This window comes from Brienomyrus brachyistius, chromosome 12 (genome assembly GCF_023856365.1).
Source record: "Brienomyrus brachyistius isolate T26 chromosome 12, BBRACH_0.4, whole genome shotgun sequence".
Classification (NCBI taxonomy): domain Eukaryota; kingdom Metazoa; phylum Chordata; class Actinopteri; order Osteoglossiformes; family Mormyridae; genus Brienomyrus; species Brienomyrus brachyistius.
The window spans coordinates 16,877,396-16,893,558 of NC_064544.1; the positions used below are offsets into that span (position 1 = coordinate 16,877,396).

Here is a 16,163-nt window from a genome sequence, read left to right on the forward strand (position 1 = left end):
TGGGGGTTACAATCCCTCCATCCCCCCCCCCCCCCCATAATTTACACTCATGCATAATTAATAACTGTGTCACATCATACCCTTCATGTGTTGTACTGGCTGTACTAAATATATATAAGTACAACTGCAGGAGAAATTACTATGATGTTGTTTGAACAGAGTGACATTTGAATTATTCAGTAGGTTTGGAAATTGCGGACTTGTAACCGAGAGGTTACCAGAAAATCAAAGTAGTGATCAAGATAATTTGGCTTTAAAACTTCTTACATGGAAAACATTTAAATACATATACGCTGTAAATACATGTTCTTTTCATTGGCTTTGTTCAGAATCGAGGGATGTTCTGTCAGCATCATAGATAAATAGTCCTACCTATGTATCGAAGGTGTCTAAGACAGATTTTCGGTGACTCGGAAGAATGTTGGGGGGACTTAAGTATTACATAGTAAAAATGTCACCCATGAACTGCTCTGTTGCAGTTTACAGGAAATGTTTTTCCCAGGACAGCAACATCCCATCATTTTATTCTACTTTGACTAGTTAGCGTGAGTCACTGGAATGCCTGACTGTTTATACCAGCCAGCCTCCTCTTCCAGCGAAGCCATAACTCACATCCCAGCATGCTACCTATTAGGGATCACTTACCACTTGGCCAACACCGAACAGGACCTTGTTTTATTGAGGTATTATGAAAATGCATTTAAACCATGGGTGCTAATCTCAGGTTGTTAAAAGATTTTAGTGTATTTCTTATTTTTTGTACTATCTTACTAAATGTTACCAGTAAATAAGCCAACTCTTCCTATTTTGTTTGACCAACTTTAGAAATGTAGGTTCTTCAACTGCTATGACACTACACTAGATAAAATGGGTGGATGTTTTCTGTCTCTTTGTGTAATAGATCTCTACTAATTTCCCCATTTCCACGCATGGCCTGCATTGCCAGTCTGCTGTTAGGACAGCAACCCGGTTTCATTTCCATACGGACACAACTTCTGTATTCTATGCATTGGTCAGTACTGGGACTACAGAAACAAAAGTGAGTAACTTTCATGTAAGGAGGTCTTTCCAAAAGGCCTGATCTTTGCATCAACAAAGGTTTTGTAGATATTTCAGCAAAATTCAATTAAAGGTAAAGCCAGGCAGATAAAAGGTTAATATCAGTGAGGAAAAGTCATCACAGCCAATCTCTGTGCCTAGGATGGTGTCCTGCAATATCAGCTCTGGGAAGACGTTCAAGGCCGTTAAATACGATCCAGTGTATCTCACTTCCTACCGTGAAACTCACCTGAAGTTTCTCCAACTACTGAAATCTTAAATACGCACAATCTAACCGAGCCAGTGAATATCTTCTAGGCCAGGAAGCACGAGAAACTGGGAAGGAGAAACACTGGAGGCACTGTGGCTGTTCTGTAGATCCAGTTAGATGTTAGCCTGTGTGTCATGTTCTGAGGTGGAATACAAAAAATCATGCTGTCATCATTGTAGAGAGGTAGGGTACTGTGAAGGTAAGAGAAACAGACATAGTGTATTTGTAGTAAATCTTTAATAAACACTATATGGACAAATGTATTGGCACACACCTCTTAATAATTGAATTCAGGTGTTGCAGTCAAATCCATTGCCATACGTGGATAAAATCAAGCATCTAGGCATGTAGAGAGGTTTACAAATATCTGGGAAAGAATAGGTTGTTCTGAAGAGCTCTGTGAGTTCAGGCTTGGTGCTGTCATAGGATGCCACCTTTGCAAGTCAGTTTGTGATTTTTTTTTCTGTGCTAGATATTCCACAGTGAACTGTAATTGTATTATTGCAAGCTGGAAGTGTTCAGGACCAACAAAAACTCGGGAACAAAGTAGCAGGCCATGTGAAGTAGAGCGGGGTTGTCAATTATTGTGGTGCATAGTGAGTAAAATGTGCCAATGCTCTGTCGACTCAATAACTGCAAAGTTCCAAACTTCTTCGGCCATTAAGAAGGAGTCCTGATTGAGGCACATTACCTGGATAGTGAGGAGGCATCAATTACGGCACTACGGCCGTGGTGGGTGAGGCAAGATGCTGCATCAGCACATGCTTCCCAACCTGACCTGACTTTCCCTGATTTAGAGTGGGATGTCATAAAAGTTCCTGTAGGTGTAATGGCCAGGTGTCCCAATACTTCTGTCCATTTACTGTTGTGCATATGCGTATGCATTTTGCTTTCTGAAGATTCTTTCGTGTGGATTCCTGTACATTCATCCACAGATTCAATTGAGAGGAACTGGAACAGAAGCTCAGCAAATGATTCAACACTGGGTGAAGAAACTGAAGGTTATTAAATAGTCAGTGAATCTCTGCAAAGTGATTTACAAACACCATTATCCTGTAGCCACACAAAATATAGTGATGCCTTCCAACTAATTTATCTTCAGAGCAATGTAGAGATGGAGACTGAGGACAGCTTGCATTTCTATTCAAAGTGACCTACTGTATGTCTGGGGACTAGAGGTGAACATTTCATGTATGATCATAACAACAGTATTTATTTATATTAAAGAGATTCCTACTCTCCTCTTTCCTTTTATAGAGCTGGAGAGAAACGTGCAGGTTTGGGATGAATCCACTCACTCACATTGGGATCTAAAATGAAAACTGATTTATATGGTGGCTTGAAATTTGATAAGTCTTGGAGGAGCAGCATGAATTGGTTGTTGTAGTGCTGCAACTTGGTTAACAGGTTGATGGGTGGTTTTTCTGAGCTGTGTTCAGGTCCCTGGATGGAGTTGGGTTCTGTCGAATCTGCCTAGAGATTTTAAATTGATTCATTTTTGGGTCCAGGACTGTAGGATCAATCTATCGTTAATGTGTGGTGATCTATCTGGTTCGTAATGTATGTGACGCTAGGCGATGAAACTGCAGCACCCTGACTGGTGTTGGATCATGATGGGAAGCGTCTGTGTAATTTTGAGAGAAGACTAACCCTAACCCCAGGGTTACCAGAGACGCCATCAGCCGTAAAAAGGAGCATCACAGTAAGTCCAGATCATGGATACTGGGCTGTGTGTCGGAGGAAAGGAGCAGAGTGCTTGTGCTGGACCCTCTGTACCCCTACCTCTGAGTAAGAAGCTGCACAAGGTCACGGTAAATGTAGATTATGAGGGGGGGAGGGCAGTTTTTTACTATGTGGAGGAGAGGTCTCACATCTATACTTTCATCGGATATATCTTCGATGCGAGACTCTTTCCGTACTTTAACCTTTGTCTCCATAACAACGGTACAAACACACAGTAACTGACCATCTGTGCCATCGCAAGAGGTTTTCCCCAATGCAAGCAGGGAGAGCAGGGAGAGCAGGCCCGGTTTCTCACTTGACAATTTACAGCTTCCACAAGGCTTGATATTTCTAAATATGCATATATTCTACTGTCTCATATGACCCACTGTTCCGTAGTATTTAACACAGAGGTAGCTTAAAGCATGGAAACTTTAATGTTAATATTTGAGAAGGTTGGAAGCATCATAAAGAGTAACAGCTACGTATCTCTTTGCATGGATTTCATGGGGTCTTCATTGTAATATCAAACAGCCACCACCAGTCTAATTAACCAGTTATACTTAGCTTTCACAATTATGTCTTTGTTGCTTAGACTAATTACATGAATCAATGCATCCTGCAATTTTTATATCTGATAAAATTCATGAATACATAGTAAGCAATTCAAATTTACAGGTGTAAAGCTATTACATCCTACTGAATGTTAAAGTTTATAACTGCGTAAAATAATGAATAATTAGTACCTGCAAATTAATAAAAAATATGTAGTTACTGGGCTCAAGGCTAGATGGTGCTGTATTGCCTGTGTTTGTATTCAAACTGGCTTGTATTGGGGGTGGTGTGGTGGCTTGGGGGCAGCAATGTTCTCTCTGGGTCGTGTAGGTTTCTCTCTGAATGGTCTACAAAACATGGATTAGTGTGTGCGTGTATGTGCGTGTGTGATGTACTGGAATCCTCTTTCTAGAGTGTACCCCCCCCCAACCTTGAGGCCTGTGCTGCCCCCCCCCCCCCCAATCTTAACCAAGCTTAGGGGTTTCAAGACAATCCGATGGACGATCTTCACTAATGTCATCCCAAAAAAAAGTAGGTATTATCACACTAAGCTAAATAAATGTAGACTTCAAAAGGTTTGTCTCAGTTATAATGTCCCTTTGAGAATACCTCAGGTGACTATTAATGTTTGGCCAGACAGTTTAGCATCGTACAATAAAAAGTAGGTTGTTATTACGCAAGTGTGTGTATATATTACTGGACATATATACATATACAAACACACTTCTGCCTTTAGCCAAAATATTGCTCATGTTTATTAAAGGAGTCAGTTTATACATGGTTAATATTATCTATGCTCCCAAGGATTTTAATGGCATCATATGGAAAATCCAGCTGCCTTATGGTCGTATTTATAAGAGCATGAATGGGGTATGACTTGATATGTCTGTAAGTCAGTACCAGCTGTGTCTATATGTGCCCACATGGATACCCTTCAGGGCCATCTAGAGAAAACAGAAGAGAAGCTGGAAAAGGGTGAGGAAGTTCTGAAACATAACAGGAACTTGGACTGTATGCTCATGACGGACTGCCAGAGGCTCTTTTAAAACCACAACATAACCTGGTGCCAATCTTCAATTTAAAAATGGCCCCAGCAGCATCGTAAAAGTTAAAGCTTAGGTCTAATACCAAACCCTGTCTACGAGCTGGTCTCCGTTTCTCCCTGTAACAATAACTCTGCGCAATAATAATCCATACCACTCCAATCCAGAAACATCTGGCCTTTTCTAAATGTGGCACAGTTAAGTTTGAAACAAAGGCTATCAGCAGGCAGAGAACTGGGCTCTGGGCCGTCGCACGCTGAGATAGGACGTCCTGAGCCCTTATCTCAGCTGTTACCTTCGCCCCCCTGTCACCCCTCCCAGTCAGCCGGGCACACGTGAGGCATTACATTTTGGTCTAGCGATGGACTGAATAGCACCTGCACAGCTGAACAGCTAGCATCGTTTCAGCACCCTCCAATGAATGACTTTCAATAATGCTAAATATGCATATTAAAACTGAATCCTGCAAGGGAACTGTAACAATTAGGCCTGGCACACTATTGCACTCACATTTCAGTGAAATTAAGTACAAAACATTAGCGGTTCTTTGTGAAGTGGAGCCAAATTTAATAGACGAACAAATGGGGATGGAGTAAGTTATGTGATTTTCTAATTAACATCTTAATTATATACATTTTTGTAAACTAGAATGGGAACGCCTCTCCCAGCCTGTATACATCTGCTAAACCCAGTGATGAGGGTCTTGCTGCCCCCCCCCCCCCTTAGGATAACCCCAGGGGCCAGGTAGGGGGTCTAGATGCCAGCCTTTACTCCCATGTGGAGCTTAGATGCATAGGGACGTTCATGGGAGGGGGGTGGAAATGAGGGAGCTCCACCACATCCCTTGGATCCATCCACCCTTTCCTACTCATTCTGGTGACACTTTGTACTGAACACTCAGATGCGAAAACACACAGGCAGCCCCCAAAACGGAAGCCCAGAACTTACCTGAACACACACTTCATTACCAGTGGACCCTTTTGTTCTGGATACATCTGCTCCATATTCATACCTTTATACCCACTGTAAATACTGACTGTATCTCTCAGGACCATTTGTCATTGGAATGCTTCTCTTTGCCTACCCCATTTGCTCTCCATGAGGCACAATTGCAGGTGAGAGCAGGCTTGGCGTCACAGCACAGGCTCTGCTAGTGTGCAGCACCCCTGGAGCTGGGAGTTAAGGGCCTTGCTTAAGGTCCCACAGACTGGTGGCGATTCTGCCGAGACCCAGACCGATGATCTTCCGATCACAGGCACAGAGGCTTAGCCCACTGAGCCTCTCACCGCCACGCTTTTGGTGTAAGAAAGCAAAGATCCTTCTAAATGCTAACTGGAGTTTTAAGTACCACTCAGTATCTCCAGTCTGTCTAATCATGGCCGTGCCTCGCTGTACTTTCCTCAGCGAGCTGCCTGCTGCTTCCGCTTCCCGGTCCATGATTTCGGATGACGTTAGCTTTGCACCTACCGTTCCAGTCCCGCTGCCTGCTGCTCTGCCCGGTTCTCACCCTGCACTGTCTGCTCCACTGACTGCTCCTTCAACAGTATTTCCTGTAAGCTGCCCTTTATCATCTGTTGCCCTGATGGCTGCCCTCAGTGCATTTCCATGCCTTTACCTTTTCACTGTCTTTTTTGGCCATCATGGCTGCAGTTATGCAGACAGCTTTGCCCACAGACCCCATGGTTTCTTCATGCCTACTTTGTCCCCAGTGGTTCTGACTTATTCTGCTGCTTGGTCCACTTACTTTTCCCTTTAAGTGAGTGGCTCGGTGGGCTAAGCCTGTGTGCCTGTGATCAGAAGGTCGCTGATTGAATCCAAGCCTCGGCATGTCTACGGGTCCTTGAGTAAGGCCCTTAACCCCAGCTCCCTGGGTGCCGCTACGGGTGCCTGTCCTTTGCGGACAACTTACTCCACAAAGAGCAAGCTGAGGGAGATGTAAAAAAAATCAATTTCCCCACGGGGACAATAAAGTATCGATTATTATTATAATTAGTGGTATACCTCGACCCACTGCCCCAGTACAACCAGACATGAATATTTATGGCTCTGATCCTGCTAACAGTTTTTTGCTCTAGGAACGTTTATTGGACGTTATGATTAATGTACAGAGTTTTCCTGATGTTCCCAGAATGTTATCCTACTACTACAACCAAGACTAATAATATAAACATAAAAATGACATGCTGGAGCTTTACAGGACAAAGGTTGTGGGTCTGAGCCTGGATGGCCTGTTTGCACATATATGGCAGTTTTATAAAATAATCTTATTACAAAGCAATATTTTTTTAACATTTATTTTGTTAAAAGGATGTTCAGGAAGCCATCTTGACCTTTGCTGAAATGAAAAATGTGGAAATAACATTTAATTATCGTTACAGTAAGAATGTTATCTGCCAGCCTCTGAGAAAACCTTCACAGGACGTTGGCCAAAGTTCTGGGAACATTCCCTGGTTCATACCACACAATCGTGGTCCTCTTTATGCACAACACTTCTCTTAGCCTTTATGTTTTATCGTAATTCACTCTTATAAGGAGCCCAATGACTAACCCACCCTTTTGCTGATCATACCTTTTGCTTTGGAGAGAAACCAAGAATAATGCTTTTTAGCTATAGAGGCAGCTTGGGCTTCCTGAACCCGCTCTTGTACAGCAGGGTGTTCGATATGTATACGCATAACAGGGTTGAGTCGTCTGAATGCAGATTCCTGTTTAACTTACAGCACCTTTAACATCATACACATTCCTCAATATATTACAAATGAAAGCTTGAGACCCATTCTCCGGAAGCCATTCTACATAAATCTGTCTTTTTTTGTAGAATGCAGAATAGACACTGTCACCAATCAAGAATGGATGTTTCGATGCTCATTTGAAATACATTTTCCCAATACCCATACCATAGTTTTGAGCCAAAACTACCACGTCACATTATTTCTTCCCACTGATGACTGACACCTACCATCCTGCCAAGGGTTCCAGTGTCAAGCTTGGTATTGGTTCCAACTGCATAGCAGATAGTAGGAGAGCCAGGTGCAGGATGAGAATGTAAGCCTAATCCAAAGTGCCTCGTCATCAGATTCAAAGTAGAACATGCTGGTCTTCTGCCATGAGATCCCAGCTGATCTTGCTAAAAAAGTCCACACTGATGGAAGGTACCATCAGTTCATTACCAAGACACAAACGTGTGTGAAGAAGGTAAAACAAGGTTTATCTAATAGCACTTTTCCACTGGCAAACAGGAAGCAGGCCATACCTGACCAATACCTCCAAGAGACACTAGGGATAACACGGTTCCTGCTTGCTTCCATTTTCTACTGCGGAAGGGTTAGCCTGGTATAGGTATTGCCCTTGTTTGGAGAATGACATAAAACCAAAGAGACGTTTATTTACCGTTCGTACGGTGTACATCATGATTTACTATGTGTTCATTTTGGCCAGTAAGTTGGTGAAAATCATTGTGTTACGTTAGCATGAAATGCTAGCTGAATTAGCATTCACTGGAGTAAAACTGCATTACGTTTTTAGCCATTCAATGGTACTTTTTCAAGTAGTGAGGCTGGAAATGTTCAGGTTCTGAGTCACCAGGAATGCATCAGTACATCACAATGTGCGATGCTACAAATAATTAATAGTATATCAAATATGCCATTTTTAGTCCATGCATATCGACGCAGAACACTGGTATCTCCTTTCATTTCAACGACTTAGAAAGTGGTGATGAAACCAGCTTGGTTTGGTCAGGCTTGTGGCTAGTAAGCCGGGCCATGTGAGCGCAGGTACAGGTCGGGTAAGGCTCACGCAATTTACGATGGAAACTTTCTCTTCACGGTACGGCTCGGTTCTTGGTAGCAGTGGAAAAGCCCCTTAAGTAGAACATACTTAGCACCACCCCAAAGAGCAATTCAGTTAGCTAAGATGATGTTAATTTAAATGTAGCTTGCAGGAACTGAATAATGGACTAAAAGCATTGTATAGCACCAAGAACAACAGCCGGATTCCTCTCCCACTGCAGGCACAGACTACTTTGTCTGCATACCAGAAATGACAATATTTAGCATTGTCAAAAGAAACGTGACACATGCTGCTTATCAATTCGAACCGGGTCTGGATATAAAAATGCTGAATTGCCTTACATGTAAACAAGTGGGAGTGGTGATTGCGATTGTTATGTGAAAATTGTGTAATATTTGTAAAAAATATATATGATTTTGATTTACTTTATTTTTGATGGATGTTTGTCATGGCTTCAAAATTACGCATTGCATATATAACCATGCAGTACCTCTGCAGGGTCAGCTTGTCACAGTTTATACATACTTTTTTTGCACGCGGTGTAGCCATGTCTTTATGTGTGTAGCACAGTGGGTTAGGTCTCTGTGACCATGTCCAGCATAATAATCATTTCACTGTTGGGCCTTTGAGCGGGACCCTTAACCCCAGTTGCTCCAGAGATTCTGGCTGACCCTACTCTCTTACTCGTCTGCTAAGTAAATGTGTGATTATTTCATGTTTGTATTTCTGTCTCTGTTTATCTGTCATGGCCAGCACAGTTGGCAGTCAGCTGATCTTGGACACGAACGCAGCCCATGCACCCATTTCCAAAGACCTACAGTTTGCAATGTGTGGGAAGGACCACCAAACCCTGATAGTTTACAGCCCCGCACCCAGGTTCTCACAAGCACAGGCTGCTCCCCCATTAGAAATACATAATGTCTGTGACCCACGCATTCTATTTTACCGAATGGAGAACACAAGGAAAAAATAACACATCCAGAAAATTCCAAAAAACAAAACTTTAATTTGCCGCAGGCCGAGCACTAAGAGAAACCTGGGTAGGGAATCATACTCGTCAGATGAGGGAGCGGCTGAAACACAATGTTCCTTCATTCTATTTTTTTTGCCATATTGGTGAGACTAAATGCCAAAGATACACCCCCCCCCCCCCCTTATCGTTTACCCACACAGCTTTATTGCGCTGATAAGTAAGGGCGTTGGTTAAAATCCCGAGTCTTTAGAGCAGGGGTCTCCAACTCCGGTCCTGGAGAGCTACTATCCAGTAGGTTTTCTATCCTACCTGGCTTCTGATGAGCCACACCTGTTCCTGGTATCAACCTGTAGGACAGAAAACCTACTCAATCAATTTTTCTGTCCTATAATAACACACAGTGAGCAATATCTGATAGTATATTTTAGTACATGCTTTACCTTAACGCCATTTTCACTGAGAACCAAAGCAGCTTCTTTTCTTGAATTATCAGTCATGGGAAAATGAAGCTGGGCCCGACAGGATGGGTCACATCAGTACCGGTCCTTGACGACTTGACACTTAGGCGAGCATCACTGTCGGCGCCCCTCGTCTGAGGTAACATTGGCTGGCGAGTTGGGGCCCCTTAGAAGTTGGTGCCCTAGGAGGCTGCCTATGTCGCCTATAGGACTGACTGGTCCATGGGTCACAGGATTTACTTGCATCTAGCCAAAGCCAGTGACAGAATATTTAAAAGTCTGTTAAGCATGTGATGAAGATTCTTAAAATGACACAATTTAAATAAATAAAATGACATATTTTATTAAGTAATTTAAATATTATAAATACATAAAATGCAAAGTTACAAATTACATCAGATTTTTTTTTCTGTCCAGCAAAATACAAATTACAAAATGCTCAAAAGGAATTATACACATATTTTAAATACAATTAATTGAAATACTGCCCATCTCTTGTGCTTGTGACGCATGTCCCTCTTGTAGCTTCCCATCGATTCTTATTTGAACACTGTGAACAATCCCAAGACAAAGACATAAAAATAAAATAAAAATGACAATTTATGCCCCTCACAGCCTCGATTTTCCTGGAGCTCTTATAAACACTTTCTCAAACTTTATCCTACAATGGAAAACATGCACAGTCACTTCTGATGTCAAGCTGTATCAGACCCATTCATACTGTTGGCTATTTTGAGAAACTCAAGGTTGGCACCTCACTACAGGGCTCCTCCCCAGACCAAGTCCCCTACACCCCCCGACTCAAAGTCACACCATCATAACTCTAACACTACCTGCTCCTGTGAAAGCAAATAAAAAATAACATACAATGGGTTAAAATGAAAAAAGGGTTATACGTGCTAAAGAAAACAGTTAACCTTTACTTTGAAACAGTAAAATAGTAATTTGTGAATTTCAAGCATAGTAGTAATTCTGCAAGAGAAGTAATGTGTCCATCTGGGAATGAAAATAATCATAATTCTGAATTTTACAATTTTTAACAGAATCTGTGTGAAATGCTCTGTAATATTGTGTGTATGATTTGTTACGAATCTATGTTTAATTTATTTGTAGCATCCATGTTATTAAGGGAGCAAAATCTAAGTAAACTGATCTGATGCATTTAAATTAATCATAAATAATTAAAAGATAGGGGTGTGGATATATCAGGAAAAGAGAAGGCAGGAAAGGCATGCTGAGGGGCAGTGCGTTTGTGGTTCAGGTAGGGGGTCTGGGGGAGGGACATGGGAGCCGAGGGAGGACAGAAAGAAGGGGCAGGGGATGGAAGCCGCTTCGATGGTGGGACAACTGTAGCTCGACTGCCAGAGAACGCGTCTGAGGAGAGACGACAAGATAGTCTCAGCACGAGCATCAGGCGTGTGCGGTGCTGAAGGATTACAGCACACTGCTCACCTCTAATCAGGTACGTTTTTAGCTTTTTGGTGAGGAATGTGTCTGATTGCTGGGGTTTTAGGCTGCTTTGGTGGCTTCAATAGTAACAGCCATAAGAACCACTGCAGTCTCCGTCATAATGTATCATCACTTTTTGTGAGTTTTCTTTATAGTACAGGTGTATTTGCTGTGTTCTGCTAATCTTCGCTCTTCATATCTGACCAAAAAAACATACTTAGTACATTTTAGCATTTAAAGTAATACTGAATATATATTTTTTTTATCCTACTGGGAAATGGCTTGATCTCAAACAGGAGCTCTGTGTTACTCATCAGTTTGATACAGCATTTGCACAATGTGATGAGCTAATATACAAACTATTAATGATAAAATTCAGAAAAGCCGGGGAGTAGTGCACTTACACCTCTGTAATGGAGATAAGGTCAGACTTGTGAAACAATGGATAAGACAAATTGTCAAACCAAGAATTGTACAGGGCAGAGAAGAGATAAGGTCAAAACGGGACAAAGAAACATATATCCTAAGATTAAAAGGGGAATTAATTGAGAGGAAAAACACGGTTACATTTCTGTCATAGTCAGGCTATAGACAAGGTTAAATAACATCACAAAATTAGGTCTGACTGGTCAGTGATTTATGGGCAAATTTTAAGTCGACCTGTAGGATTTGATGTGGAAGCACACTATATGAGGGGAAGCACGAGAGGAGAAGGTTTCTGAGAAGGAGACCTGGCAGCATGAGACATGGAGAAAGCTGCAGACGATTGTAGGACATTTAAAGAAGATGGGGCAGAGAGCAGGGGCTGCTTGGGAATGCGTGGGGACAGAGGGGTGATCACGAGGGACTGCACAGAGGGAACACGATGGAGGGACAGATGGTCTCACAGCAGAGTCCTTGCTCCATCTTTCACCCGTTTGAATCCAGCTGGTCCTGCCTGTGTCTGTCTGCACGCCAAAACATGATCTCATCTCCTCTTCTCTTCCTCTACCTAACTTTGTCCTCCAACGCTTGATTGCTTTCTCGCTACAAAACCCATAATCCCACTCTTATTGTTTCAAATGCTGTTTCTTTTCTTGTCCTAAACATCTGCTTGACATTGGCCACCTGTGTTCATTATGCAAGACAACCATCAATTATGTTCCGTTCACATTGTGCAAAATCTAACACTTTCGATCTCTTTCTCCCCCATGTCTTTGTGGATGTTTTGTTGGAAGAATCTCACTCTGAGTTGTTCCTCTTTGAGGCAGACCACCAATCAGGGAGCATGATGGAAGTTTTTGGCTGACCCAGGTTCTTTTCATTCTGCGAATTAACAGGATAAGAGCCCAGTACTTCAAAGTGACAAGTTTATTTTCCTTTTCTTTCAAGACATTCTCTTGACAATGGACTTTGCTACGATTCCTGGCACTACTCTAAGGCTCTGAGACTCGTCAGAAGGGGCATAATACTAGCAGAGACCCTGAAGGACCATCACTGAGAGTCACTGAGAAAGGGCAGAAATTCTGCGGACATCTGGATTTACAGTCAATATAAGCAATGAAGACAACATGCATAGTTTGTTTTACATGTGATTCACATTAATAGGCATTTATGCAAATCAGCAGTAGAGTTTAAAGGTTAGACATTAACTGTGGCCGTTTAGGTAAATAAATCACTTTCTGCGAAATAAAAATAAAAATCCCCGGAAGGACAAGACAAAATCCAGTCAGCAGAATGATCTGCATTCCTTTCCAAGCGGGACATTACATCCAGCTCCTCCTCATGCTCATAACACTTGGGGTTCCCACTGGAGTCTCGGGACAGAATGACACAGAGCCCATCGTGCTGGAGGGGAAATGCCTGGTCGTGTGCGACTCCACACCCTCCACAGAGCCGGCAGGAGGAAATGCACTGGGCATGTCTGTACGCTCCGGGACTGGCCGTGTGGCCTTCTCAGCTATCCGCAACACCAACCACGAGCCATCTGAGATGAGCAACCGCACCATGACCATCTACTTTGATCAGGTGCGTGACCAACTATGTCTGGAGATGATAAAAAAAACATCACATTGTATTTCAGGCAGTACAGTATCAGACTGGGCTGTGCCGTCACCTCACTTCCCTTTATGGTCGCGGGCATAAATCACACCAGCTTCGTCTCCCCATGTAGATGTGGGGTTGCTCCAAATATTACAATTTCACACTGAAAAATTAAAGGCGAACTGATGAGTTTAAATTGTTTTTACTGTATGAGTATTTATATGACCATATGCGTAAGTGCCCTGCAATGCCTTGGCATCCAATCCAGGATGTGTACTCTGGAGAGGTTCCAGATGCTGACAACCTCAATTAAAAAAGGTTTTTTTTAGATTGACATAAATTACTGTGACCCACTATTGACGACTGTCTCTCACACTCAGATCCTGGTGAACGTTGGTGGCCACTTCGACCCCGCACGGAGCATCTTTGTGGCCCCAAGGAAGGGCGTGTACAGCTTCAGCTTCCACGTGGTCAAAGTGTACAACAGACAGACAATACAGGTGCGGTGAGACACCTGCATGGAGGGCTACATACTGGCCAGTATGAGGCTCTGCGGGTTTGGGCTTGGTGCCTCATGTGAACGGAAGGTCATCGGTTAAATGCCTATGGTCAGCAGAGTGATTTCACTGTCGGGCACTTGAGCAAGGCCATTAGCCCAGGAACTAACCCTGCTATCTCTATTGTAGCATCTGCTAAATAAATGTAATGTAAATGCACATAAAGACGAGCAATTAACTGATGAACCATGTTGACCTTCTTCTGTCCTCCTTCAGGTCAGCCTGGTACTTAATGGCTGGCCTGTGATTTCTGCCTTCGCTGGTGACCAAGATGTGACTCGGGAGGCAGCAACGAATGCTGGGCTCGTCATCATGGAGAGAGGGGACAAGGCTTACTTAAAGCTGGAGAGGGGGAACCTGATGGGGGGCTGGAAGTACTCCACCTTCTCGGGCTTCTTGGTCTTCCCTCTTTAGAGAGGCAAGGGGAGAAATTGGAGAAGAAGGGAGATGGACGGAAGGAGGAAACGATATGGGGAGAGAAATGCAGCAGCAGACAAATGACGAAAAGCATGCAAAATAAAGCGGCAAGAAGATTCTCATTGACTACATGAACAGTGTTCAAGAAGAAGAACATGAAGTACAGTAAAGAGACTGAGACAGAGAAGAGGGAGGAAGAAAACACCTTATTGGCTAATTATTTGCATGTATGCAAGTGTGCATGTTTGGGCGTGTCTCTGTGTGGGTTGTGGGTGTGTATGTAATTTAAACTCTCAGTTCTGAAGTTTTTTCTTCTATTTTTTTAGTTCCAACCATTTCTAAGTGTTTGACAGTATTTATCCCACAGACTGCTTATCAAGGAAATTCACCAGCATTTCACTCCTGCTGTTCCACATAGTTCAGGGTTTAAACCTGAATTGTTTTGGTTGAGGTCCATGGATGGAACACAACGGTCAACTTTTTTTGTGAGGGAAAGTATCAATTAACACAGGTCAACATACAATCTTTCAATGTTTGGAAACATTTGCATTCATGACTGATACATTTATAAAATTTGCTTGGCTTGCAGCGTTACATTACAATACATGAAAATTTATAAACTGAAAAAACTTAACAAAAGGTCATATTGGAACCTGGACAATACAAAATTTTTAATAATTAATCAGGGTTTACGTATTTATACAAAAAAGCATCCTTCCTGTATTGACTGCAACCACACGCATCCTGGGGGTATGAGAAGGAAGTGATCTTTTCAAAAGTTGATTTACATCTCTACATCTCCATTGACTCTGTGGTTGTGTCTGTGCTACATATGCTATGGATACCAACCTTGTACCGGGATCATTAGTGATGATGGGGCTTCTGTGGTCTTATGTAACAAATGTATTATAAGAATTAAAGTAGAAAACCTTGCACATTTCACTGTTCTTTCCATCATTTTGCATAACCAGGTACAGATTCCAGACCGGAACCTCTGCTCAGAAAGGACTCCACATGGAGATTCCATGTGGCGTATGACCCAGCCTGCCGACATTGTGTATCGTGTGACCTTGTATATCTCTGTATGTTTCTGAATCATCTGCCATTTGACTTAGAACACAGAATGCCAATAAAAAGAGAGAAGCTCGTGTGTCGGTCGCCCTGCTACGTTCCGCCGCCAGCTCGGTGGTAGGTGCACTCTGGCTTTCAGAGAGCTGTTCTATGCGTGGCAATGCGGTGTTCCATTTCCCTCACGACACACACGAGCAGACAGGAAAAGAGGCCCCCTCCCTGACCCTGACCCTGCGCACGCAAGAATAGCCCTGCGGGGCAAGGAGCCACAGAAGCTGACGGTGGTCCTGCTGTCCTGCCCGGCTGTGGGATCCGCTCACAGATGGCGGTTCTGGCACAGACCCGGACCCCGCTGCCCTGCCACAAGCGATTAGCTGCGGCGCTTTGCTCCACACCAGGAGACCTGCCGCTTGTTCTCACTGCTCCTGGAACAGGTCCCGTGGGCCGACAGCGGAAGCAGGGATAAGAGTCAAACAAGATCGATACTCAGTTCGAACAAATTGTTTTTTTCTGCTGCAGAACTTATTGCTGAAAACACTGAGTGTTCTAGTGTTTGCATGGTGTAAGTGGGCTCTGGTATACTTCACCATGACTGTTTCAATTATATTTCATTGGTGTCTTTGACATTTTAAGCACGAAGTGAATGTATACTTGTATTGTGAAGTGCAATGGAGTTTCACAACAACCCTTTTGCTTGCCAGCTTGGTTGGGCAGCGGAATAATGGATGTCATCCTTATTTTTGGCTATGTGCTCGCTATTTAAATACGGCTTCAAACGGCAGCATAATCTATTCA

The 16,163-nt window shown here is 43.0% G+C and overlaps 1 protein-coding gene across 3 annotated transcripts; it reads left to right on the forward strand.

Annotated features, from left to right (window-relative positions):
- Positions 1 to 11,148: 11,148 nt before the first annotated feature.
- si:dkeyp-74b6.2 (cerebellin-1) lies at positions 11,149 to 15,239 on the forward strand. Of its 3 annotated transcripts, none has more exons than XM_048971712.1 (4): positions 11,149 to 11,314; positions 12,519 to 13,308; positions 13,704 to 13,823; positions 14,097 to 15,239. In XM_048971712.1, the coding sequence occupies exons 2-4, from the start codon at positions 13,018 to 13,020 to the stop codon at positions 14,292 to 14,294; spliced, it is 609 nt and encodes a 202-aa protein (XP_048827669.1). In that variant the 5' UTR covers positions 11,149 to 11,314; positions 12,519 to 13,017; the 3' UTR covers positions 14,295 to 15,239. The 3 variants fall into 3 exon arrangements, with proteins under 3 accessions (XP_048827669.1, XP_048827672.1, XP_048827671.1); XM_048971715.1 differs by having other exon boundaries at positions 12,621 to 13,308; XM_048971714.1 differs by having other exon boundaries at positions 12,673 to 13,308.
- The last annotated feature ends 924 nt before the right edge of the window (positions 15,240 to 16,163 follow it).